Below are 11,149 nucleotides of genomic sequence, written 5' to 3' on the forward strand. Positions count from 1 at the left end.
GTAGTTCTGTAAATTTGTAGTTTGGAGAAACGTATACATCCCCCAATAAATAAATAAAACAATTAAAACAAAAGCAAACAAACAAGCAAACTGGGGGTATGTATACATATTTAAATAAATGTATTTTATCAAAATTACATTTTCATCGTTTACTCCTAAACCACCTGAAAGATACACCGGGAATTGTGAAAGCACCTCCATTTTGGCTCAACCGTTGCTGAAAAGATATCAAACAACATGAGAGATAAGCTGCCGTGGCTCATTATGATCTATGTAATGTAGCATATAGATAGGTTGTTTATTGCCTATGTTGCCTACCAACAGAACTTACATTACTGTGGGTTTACGCTAGCTCACAAAAGGTGTACTTAAAAGTTTACGTAGTCTCCCATAAAACCAATTTACCACAAAGGTGAAAACATAATTTAACACAAGGGTTTACAGCAACAATATGAGAAGCTATGAGCTCGGAGTCGTGCTTTATGTAAAGTGAGGTTAAATGACCACAAATATCCACCAGTTAGAAAGCTTTCCGGTAGTCCAGGGGAGGATCCAAAATGGCGCCAGTTGCCGCTAGCCCGCAGTAAAAGCAAGCGGTGAGTGAATGAAGTCAGCTGATCTCTGCTCGCTGTCACGCTCCGCAGCAGCCAGCGTTCCTCTCTCGAACCAAGACAGTAAACGGACACTTCACAGCCACACGGTAAATATCCCGTTTTTCCTTTTAACGTTTAACGCCGTTTTAATATTACGAAGTATATTTGGATGCGTGTGTACAGTGAAACCGTTTAGCAATCCCTATGCACCAGAATAGTAGAGACAGCATTTTTTCCACCCAGGCCGACAAACCAGTCTTGCTATCATTTTCACAACACCTAATCACACACACAGCTAGCTAACCTTGTTGTTAACGTAAGGACAAAATGTGCCCGAGTGGAAATTACAAACATAATTTTTTCCGGCTTTATTATTCGGATTTCAGACTCTTCCTGTTGTGGCTAAACAACTGGCTAGTTTATAGTTCCGAATATTGTGCACTCATTCAAAGCGAATGCACATATTTCTACATATCATAGGTCATAAACAGGCTACCGGGTCATTCTTATGTCATTAAATCTTTACTATTACCAACATGACTGTCAATCGGTATTATGTATTTGAGCTCACTTTACCTGCGTCCATGGGGCTTTCATTTAACATCTGCATGTCAGGATGCTTTGCAGAATCACCTCACTTACATGTAACATTACTGAGCCTGTTTTTACCCAGACACCATCTCATACAGGTTACCCTTTTAGTCAGAAGGGACACTCGGGTTAAACTCACTACAGACTCCTCAATTGCTGTCTGATAAGCTGTTTTATCGGTGTAACATTTGGTCCCAACAGGAGACTTTCCCCCCTTTTTGCCGTCAATTGTTGCCCACATTAGTATATTAATGCTGTGGTAAATTGTCTTTAATATGTGAAGTACTGCAGTCGGGTGGGAGAAAATCTCCAGAGTTTCCACATAGACAGTTATGATTTTGACTTCCCAGTTTTTCACCATGCTGGTTTTCCACTTCCTTAAAGAGACTCATAGATTGAGGGCAGCCAGTCATGTGCCAGGATCATATGACTTACTGTCATGTAGAATACTTTTTTCCATAGCTGTTGTATCTGGAAGTTATGAAAAAGTGCTACTCTGTGGGTTTATTACATACAAAAGTTAATTATTCCAATAAATATTATTGTGCTGCTTTAAAAGAAGACATATTTGATGTTTTATGTGTAATTATTTTGTTATTTATTGTGATGTTATTAATCAAATGGGAAGAGACTTGCCTCTGGTACACTAACAGGTTTTCCAGGTGAGCTCCCTGGATAATACCAGTACTATCCAGTTAAAACCAGTAAATTTAGTCTGGTGTTTTTGAGCAGTGAAGCCTTCCTATGTATATCTCTCTTGCAGTTCTTGCTTTAATCAATAGGTGGAGCTGCTTTATTCCAGCACAGATGGCCAAGCAGCCTAGCGTGAGCAGGAAGATCCTTGCATCAGTAGGAAGGGCAATAAAGGACATAGATGTAGAAAGATGGAAAGAAAAGGGGGGCAGAAAAAGAAATCCACAGTATAGGCATATTTACTTGATGTAACTGCAAGTAATGAATATATTATCTAGCAGATAAAGCTGATCTTGAATGTGTGCAGAGCATCTGCAGGCAGCGCTTTGTGAGGATGGGTCTGTGTCACGACTCATGGCAGCTTGTGCTTGTGTTACAGCTGCATGTGGCTGAGTTGTGAGGTATAAATATAGCAGAAAAAGGAACAGCCTGATGTGGGAAAGATGCACCCTATTCTTCATATGAAAAAAAAAAAAAAAAAAAAGAGGATGCAGTGGGATCCCCCACTAATGTTAGCCGGATGTGCCACACTGACTGACTGTAGTAGGCCAGTGGACTGGCTGGTGAGGTGGCCTGCTTCTGCCTCTGAAGCTGAGACTGCAGCAAGACAAGGAGCCCTGAGCAGTGATGCTGTGCATTCTTCAAGGTTTCCATGGTTATTACAGGGGGAGACAATATAGAGTAGTCAGCATAATGCCAGGAAAACATTTAAATGAACTCATAATGAGAATATAAATTTGTCCAATTCTGGTCAAAAGTCCAAATTCATATATCCATTTGCTTACCCACTCAGCCTATACAAGTTGCCAGTTCATCACAGAGGTAGTCCAAATTCATTTGAATACACGGAATGTGTATGTGTTATAAGAAAAACAAAACAATTTTTTGTGAGCTGCTGTGAGTTTTTGAATCAGCACATTAAAGGTGGCTTTTGTAATTACCGCTTTTGAACCTTCACCACCGGGGGTCACCGTTTCACTAGTAATTACGTTGAAATGTTTTCAGATGTGTGCTGGTGTTCTTTTAACTTTCAGTATTTTTTTTACCTCTCCTATTTCCTCATAAGGTTTTGTTTTACCCATCCAGCCACTCTAAACATGAACGTTTCTTTTTACGTGGTTAAATAAAAGTTTGACTGGCCTGCAAAAATACTTCCCAGCTGAATTCCCATTTACTTGCTGCTGGGCGGGCACCATGGGCACCTAAGTTTGTGAATGCAATAACTTGCAAATGAGAAGTTTCAAATTGATACTTATAAAAATAATCAAACGCGGATTATCTTTATCCTCAGATGGTAACGGTGGTGCTCTCCCTGAGGCTGGTTCTGCTGGAGGTTTCTTCCTGTTAAAAGGGAGTTTTTCCTTCCCACTGTTGCCAAAGTGCTTGCTCATAGGGGGTCATAGGATTGTTGGGGGTTTCTCTTTATTATTGCAGAGTCTTTAGGTTACAGTATAAATTGCCTTGAGGCAACTGTTGTTGTGATTTGGTGCTATATAAGTAAATTGAATTGAACTCTCATAGGGGCTTTATGCTGAAAATGAACTAATTTGTCATTTTAAATTTGTCACAAAAAGGGAAGTTGTTGTCAGTAACAGCTGCTTATGTTTCTTTTCTTCCAGTCTGACTAATAAACGTGAAGATGGACATGTCCAAGCTGCCCAAGATCAGGGATGAGGAGAGGGAGAGCCAGTTTGGATACGTTCACGGAGTCTCTGGACCAGGTCGGTCACCACATACTCCTTATGAAACTCCTCCTTCATATTTAACAGATTATTACCACTTTCCAGAAAAAACTGAGTAGGTGTAATGACACAAACACATTTAACCACGTCTGTATTTCTCAGTCTCGGTCACAATAATAAGGTTTTGTGAGCACTATTTTATCCTACAAAAGCACAACAACTTTGCTTTTACAACAAACAGCGAAATTCATTTCAGTCAAACAAAAAGCAACCACTCTTATGGTTACATCTCATCTGTGCTTCTAGTGGTGACAGCGACAGCCATGGCAGGAGCAGCCATGTATGAGCTGGTCCGTGTCGGCCACAGTGAGCTGGTGGGAGAGATTATCAGGCTGGAGGGAGACATGGCCACCATCCAGGTCTATGAAGAGACATGTATCCTTATTTTATTACGCTGCTGTTATGGGATATTATAAAAGTTGATCCTGAAACAAGAAGAAGATGTCCATATAAACAGTCAGATAGGGTTTGGTTGCAGGATTTCTCCATTTCATGCTACTCAGTCTCTTTCTTCCACCCTGGATTTGTGGTACATTCACTAAAGTGGGTGCACCATTTGTTATGCTTCTTGCACCAGTTTTGATAGAGCTGCAGGTGACATTGTTTAGGACAGTATTAATAACATCAGTGTAACTAAGTTACTGCTGTATTTACTATCTAATTGTCAGTATACTTCCACTCCTAACTGGTGGTAAGGATAATGATGCTCGAGCGTTTCAAAGGCATCCTGTGTCTTTTACCCAGATTGTTTTGGGGTCATCACTGACCGTCATCACTGAACGTATTTAATGACATAGTCAATCAATTTGGAAAAAGCTACTGTACCCTTTACTATAAAAAATAATCTTTTATGTAACTGGATGGATTAAGTCACAGCCCTAAATTCCTAATGTGAGCGTGTGAAACTGGATATAACAGACATTCCATTTCTGTGTAGAAACCAAAATGATTTTGTATTTTTTAAAGCAGTCTTGAGCAAGCCTTGAGTTCTCCGTGTTTTCCGAAGGTCTTTCAAAGGACAAGGACTCTTCAATCTAGTCCTTGTAACTGACTATTTTCAAAGGAATGTATTTTTGTTTGTTGACTCATTCAAGCTTAAAAAAAAGGCACGTAACTTGAGGGACAAACCGGTTTTGGTTTTTTTTGTTTATACATGACAGACAGCTTAGAAACTTTGTTACTAGAAGCCTGTCACAAAAACACAAAAAACCACAGCAGGGCATGCAGTGTGTCCTTAAGAAATTGGAGGAAACTTGACAAATGGAGGACAAAAACACCTAAAATCTGTTTACAGCAGATGAACAGTATCTTAAAGTCATGTCTGTAGTTAAAACAGATTTTTGGCTAAGAGAGTTCAGGCTGTGTTGAAGAAGAAAGGCGGTCATGCCAAATATTGACTTTCGAGGTTGTAGTTTTGCCAAATACTGTTTTTCCCTGCATGTTTGAAAATGTTTCAAATCTCTGTGTCCATTTCCCACTTACCAGCTAAAATATAAAGAAATGAGGGGGGGAGTTCAAGACTATTGAACACCTTGCTGCTTATAAAATAATCAAACTGGGGTTATCTTAGTCCTCAGGTGGTAACTAATTCACCCAAACCCTGATGATTTTTCTGAGCTTGAATTCAGCTGGTGTGTCTGTGGGCGATCCTGTGCTCCGCACGGGGAAACCTCTTTCAGTCGAGCTGGGTCCAGGAATCATGGGCTCAATCTTTGATGGTATCCAACGACCTCTGAAGGACATTAATGACCTCACACAAAGCATCTACATTCCCAGAGGTGTAAATATTGGAGCCCTCAACCGAGACCTCAAGTGGGAGTTTTCTCCCAGCAAGAGTCTGCGGGTAGGAGTTCGTAGAACTTCTTGAAAAGTCTGAGATGTCGGGTGAATTAGATTTACTGTACATCTCTTTTCACTCTATTAGGTTGGCAGTCACATCACAGGCGGCGACATCTACGGTATGGTGTACGAGAACTCCCTCATTAAGCACAAGATCATGTTGCCTCCTAAAAACAGAGGCACCGTGACCTACGTGGCTCCGCCTGGAACCTATGATATCACTGTGAGTCTGACATGCCTACAGCTGCGGTTGTAATTTACGAGCAGCTTGTGAGGCGTTGATTTGTGCTGATGTTGCGTGTTTCTGTGTCAGGATGTGGTGATGGAGCTGGAGTTTGAAGGCGTGAAGGAGAAGTTCACCATGGTGCAGGTGTGGCCTGTCAGACAAGTGCGGCCCGTCACAGAGAAGCTGCCCGCCAATCACCCGCTGCTGACTGGACAGAGAGTGCTGGACGCCCTTTTCCCGTGAGTCTCAAATTCTCCCTCAGACCTTTTACCCTTTATTTTTTTTCAGAAAGGTTTTCCTAATCTCTTCTCTTCATGGTTTGAAGATGTGTGCAAGGAGGAACCACAGCTATCCCAGGAGCCTTTGGCTGTGGAAAGACTGTCATCTCCCAGTCCCTGTCCAAATACTCCAACAGTGATGTCATCATCTACGTAGGCTGTGGGGAGCGTGGAAATGAGATGTCAGAAGTATTGAGAGACTTCCCTGAAGTAAGTGGCAGTGTACTGGCACCCCTTTCTAAGTAAACTATTGTTCAGAGGTAACTGACAGTGTTGTTTGGGCGACAGCTGACGATGGAGGTGGATGGAAAGACGGAGAGCATCATGAAGAGAACAGCGCTGGTGGCCAACACCTCCAACATGCCCGTAGCTGCCAGAGAAGCCTCCATCTACACAGGTGACTGTTAACAGTACCCTAAAGTACTTTTTATCTCTCACCCTAACTGTGCGATCCTCTTATAATGAAGAACACTCACTCTTAAGGGATAGCTCACTCACTGTCCTCCTGTGATTCTTTTTAATTGGCTCACATGTGCTGTGCCTTCTAACTCAGTTTATTTTGGCAGGAATCACTCTGTCTGAGTACTTCAGAGACATGGGGTACAACGTGAGCATGATGGCCGACTCCACCTCCCGTTGGGCTGAGGCTCTCAGGGAGATTTCTGGACGTCTAGCTGAGATGCCTGCTGGTAAGTTTGAAGTCTCATGTGAGCAAAGCTTTTTAAAATTTAAGGGCGCAATGTTAGGGTCTAATATGGGGAAGAAAATATTCAAGGATCTCCTAATTATTGTAACACAGATTTAGCTGGTTACAGTCAGAGTCTTTTGAGGGTGGATTTAGTCCAATTTTCACCTAAGCTACGCAACAGCAGGAGGGGCTTGTGAGAAATGTTCAAAAGATTCATCACAATCATATCAGGTTTTCTAAAGATATACATGGGAGTAACAGGAACAGTACGCTTGCTTTATTTTCATACATAGACCCTGTCTGCATATTTTCACTTTTAAAAGCACAGCCATTTAAATAAAAACAACAGAGCAACTGAAACAACCTGCCCGTTGAACAAAAGGCATTCTCAAGCTTCTGCAGTGTATTTCTGGTTGATAGAAAAACAGCAACGATTAAAAATGTAAGTTTACTTTTGCAGCACGGTGGTGCAGTGTTTAGGACTGTTGCTTCACAACAAGAAGATTCTGGTTTGAGTCTGGCTAGGGCCCTACTGTATAGAGTTAACATGTTCTCCCATTACCTACATTGGTTCTCTCTGCGTCCTCCAGGAGTATAAAGACATGCATGCTAAATTAATTAGTAGTTATAAATTGGCCGTCGATGTGAGGTAGATAGAATACTTAACGTTTATAGAATAAAGTACCTCATGAATGTATGTATGTATGAGTGCACTATATAAATAGCACTCCATATAGCATATATGCCATTCTCTTATCTTCATTTGACTTTATATAGATAGAACAAATATTGACCCATAAGTATGAATTAAACCATTTTGTGTTGTTTGAGGTAAAACTGCAAAAGTGACTGTATGAAAACAGCTGACAGCTTCGAATTTCATTAGAGTGGAGCTGGTGTGCTTTGGTGCTTCGGTCTTTGGTAAAATAAAAGCAGAGTGGTACTTGGCACAGCATAAAAAGCTATTTCCTGCATCTGTGCACAGACAGTGGTTATCCTGCGTATCTGGGTGCCCGACTCGCCTCCTTTTATGAGCGTGCCGGAAGAGTGAAGTGCCTGGGCAACCCAGAGAGGGAAGGCAGCGTCAGTATTGTAGGCGCGTGAGTACAGCTTTGCATCACTAGAGGGAGACATTACTCTGCACATCTTTTTTTGAGCGGCAACAGAAAGTTGAATACAGCAATTTAATGAAAATGTTTGTGCTTTTTTTCCCCAGTGTATCGCCCCCTGGTGGTGACTTCTCTGATCCTGTTACCTCAGCCACACTTGGTATTGTTCAGGTAAAGGATCACCTTCTGATCCCACGCTGACTGGATCAGCTTTATAAAATCAGATGTGCTTTATTATTTCCCCCATTTCTTCCCCTCTTAGGTGTTCTGGGGTTTGGATAAGAAGCTGGCTCAGAGGAAGCACTTCCCATCCGTCAACTGGCTCATCAGCTACAGCAAATACACCCGTGCCCTGGATGAATATTACGACAAGCACTTCCCTGAATTTGTACCTTTGCGTACCAAGGCAAAGGAGATTCTGCAGGAGGAAGAGGACCTGGCAGAGATTGTGCAGCTTGTCGGAAAGGTAATTTACCACAGAGACAAAGCCAGAAACAGATCCTAAAAAAAATTTGTTCACTGGTTCCATTTTGGCATGTTTCAGAAATTCATTGAAGTCTTTTCACATGAATAAATAAAGGTGTCATTATCTCTGACAGGCTTCACTGGCAGAAACGGATAAAATCACACTGGAAGTGGCCAAACTGATCAAAGATGACTTCCTGCAGCAGAACGGTTACACTCCTTATGACAGGTAACATTTATAGCCTACGTGACTTGAACCTTAACTGATGTTACTGGCTCAGATTTTGAAAAAAATGATGATTCACTGCTCGGTAATTTCTGTGTGGAGTTCGTTAGATTAATAGCAGCATATTTACTAAACGGGGCCAAAATAGTGTCCAGGTCCAAAAAATAAGATGCTTTTTTTCTGCATTAAATATCATTGCAATCGCGGTATCACAATATTAGCTGTAAATTGAATGTCATAAACGTTAGTAAATCAGTTTGCACACTTGATTTAAATATTCTTGTCCCTAAATACCAACAAACGGCAAAACCCAGGTTGTGCTGCTGCAAAGCAGTAAGTCTGGCCCTAGATCTACTCTTTATAAATCATAAGTATCCAATTTCTTGACCTAATCTACAGTTAGCTCCTTTTTTTCCTGACTCTTTGCTGTCAATCTCCTCAGGTTCTGTCCTTTCTACAAGACAGTGGGCATTCTCTCCAACATGATAGCGTTCTATGACATGGCACGGCACGCGGTGGAAACCACAGCTCAGAGCGACAACAAAATCACCTGGGCCATAATCAGGGAGCACATGGGAGAAATCCTCTACAGGATCAGCTCGATGAAATTCAAGGTGTGTTCAGGTGTACATGCAAAAGCTACCGTATGTTTCTTCTGTTCTTCCTTCATCTGTTTTTTTTGTTTTGTTTTTTTGTTGTTTTTTTTGGTTTAGAAGTTTTTTCTTCCGTGTTAGTTTTTAAGCAGCAAGATTTCAAGAAGTCAAAAGCTAACTTAAAACTTGTTTCTACTTGTTGGATTAAATAAGCCAACACGAATCGTTTTCTTTTCGAGCTTTGATACTTTATTCCTGTTTATTTCCGTGCAGGACCCAGTTAAGGAGGGTGAAGCCAAGATCAAGGCCGAGTATGCACAGCTGGTGGAGGACATGCAGAACGCCTTCCGTACCTTGGAGGAATAGGCGCCCACCAGTCACAATCTTTCGAGTTTTCATCTCAGACCCCTCCACTGCAGAGTCACATTCCATCTCCATGTATCCCCCAAACTATCTGTACTCCATTGTGCTCCTCTGTGAGTCACCGTGTGAGAGTGTGTGCATGTGAAATTTCATGTGGAGGGAAAAGAGAAAGATGTACTGTATTCATTATTACTCGTTGCCTCGTATCGGCACACTCTGGATCCTCTGCATGGTCATCGATCATGTGTGCGTGTATGTGAATTAGATGTGTGTATGAAACAGGGATCCCTTCACTTTGGTAATTCCTTTCTCTGTTTACATGAATCCTATGTGTTGTGTTGCTCTTCCTGAAGAGGATTGTTCAGTTGATGTATTGTAATTCACAGACCATCTGTACAGAAGAGTATTGAATATAAATTTAATGAGATCAGTCTATTTATTGCCAGCATTTTGACGTAAAGGCTTTGTTTCTTTTTGTTTAGTTTTTGTTTTTATGGTTGTGTTTCACGCTGTGCAGTGCTGTGTACTTTGCTGTGTGAATGTGTAAGAGTCCAACGCTCTGCTGTCCAGTGCTTTCATCATGTTACTCCCAAAGAATTAAAACATGAGAAAAAAAACCAGTTATTGTGGTGTCGTCGCCTGTTTGACTTCATTGTTTCTGATGATACTGCTGGAGCTGTTAAACTGGTTTCCCCACATATCACACATACTGTGTAGTCTCCTGACCTCAGGATCGATTTACGTATAACTACTGGTTATAAACAACAGCTGAATCTTAGTGCTTGTAATCTAATATAAAAGTCTTAATCTCATGTAAATTTAGCAGTTACATATCAAGTTAAACACAACATAATAAAAATAGTTTAAATAAGTAGAATAATTTGTATCTCAAAGTCAAAAAAGTATAAAGCATAAAAGTGAGTTCATTGTCAAGTTCAAGGTAACAGTTTGTAATGATTTCAGCTTTGAGACATGGTGTGTTATCCTGCTGGAAGCAGCAGTAAGAAGATGGGTACACTGGTCATACTGGGATGGACACGGTCAGCAAGGAAACATTTTTTTTCAGTCTTCTATCATCCAATTTTGGTGAAAATGTAAATTGTAGCTTCAGTTTCCTGCTCTCAGTTGACAAGACCTGCACCATGTGTGGTCTCCTGCTGCTGTAACCCATCTGCTTCAAGGTTTCACATGTGTGTGCTTAGAGATGTTCTTCTGCAAACCTTGAGTGTAACAGTGGTTTTGTAAAGTTACGGTCACCTGTCTGTCACCTCAAAGCAGTCTGGCCATTTTCTTCTTGCCTTTGGCATTAACAAAACATTTTTACTTGGATATTTTCTCTCTTTAGAATATTTTCTGTAAACTAGAGAGAGTTGGGCTGGAAAATCAGCAGTTTCTGAAATAGTCAGACCAAAAGGACTGCCACGTTCACAGTCACGTATATAACCTTGCTTCTCTATTCTGATACTCAGGTCATCCTGGGCATGTCTACATGTGTAAATATATTACGCTGCTGCCTTGTGATTGGCTGAGGAACAGTAAACAGGTATACCTAATGAAATACTTAAAAAAAAAAAATCACAATGCGCTACTCAGTCAAATGGCTATAATTGAAATCAACCTTTCATCTGGAGGATTACTAAAATAAAAGGAGGGAGGGGCCTTTTTGAAGATTTAAGTAATTGAGTGAAGCCCAATGAGCGTCAGCACCAATGAGATGACAACTCCCTTAAGGAATGCTCCCCG

The 11,149-nt window shown here is 41.0% G+C and overlaps 1 protein-coding gene across 1 annotated transcript; it reads left to right on the forward strand.

Annotated features, from left to right (window-relative positions):
- Nucleotides 1-555: 555 nt before the first annotated feature.
- On the forward strand, nucleotides 556-10,026 carry atp6v1ab (ATPase H+ transporting V1 subunit Ab). The gene is made up of 15 exons (XM_085173488.1): nucleotides 556-700; nucleotides 3,497-3,598; nucleotides 3,866-3,994; nucleotides 5,248-5,462; nucleotides 5,544-5,681; nucleotides 5,772-5,923; nucleotides 6,010-6,172; nucleotides 6,251-6,359; nucleotides 6,529-6,651; nucleotides 7,636-7,750; nucleotides 7,867-7,930; nucleotides 8,022-8,225; nucleotides 8,359-8,453; nucleotides 8,893-9,064; nucleotides 9,317-10,026. Exons 2-15 carry the CDS (start codon nucleotides 3,517-3,519, stop codon nucleotides 9,407-9,409), a joined length of 1,854 nt encoding a protein of 617 aa, XP_085029614.1. The 5' UTR covers nucleotides 556-700; nucleotides 3,497-3,516; the 3' UTR covers nucleotides 9,410-10,026.
- Nucleotides 10,027-11,149: the final 1,123 nt, after the last annotated feature.

The sequence above is a fragment of the Neolamprologus multifasciatus genome, chromosome 9, assembly GCF_963576455.1.
Source record: "Neolamprologus multifasciatus chromosome 9, fNeoMul1.2, whole genome shotgun sequence".
NCBI classification, from domain to species: Eukaryota; Metazoa; Chordata; class Actinopteri; order Cichliformes; family Cichlidae; genus Neolamprologus; species Neolamprologus multifasciatus.

Bases quoted from the DNA above. Each gene is read 5' to 3' on its own strand.
- atp6v1ab (XM_085173488.1), top strand. From the start codon at position 3,517: ATGGACATGTCCAAGCTGCCCAAGATCAGGGATGAGGAGAGGGAGAGC. The intron at 6,173-6,250 runs GTAAGTGGCAGT...TTTGGGCGACAG, and splicing joins TATTGAGAGACTTCCCTGAA to CTGACGATGGAGGTGGATGG. The intron at 7,751-7,866 runs GTGAGTACAGCT...TTTTTTCCCCAG, and splicing joins AGCGTCAGTATTGTAGGCGC to TGTATCGCCCCCTGGTGGTG.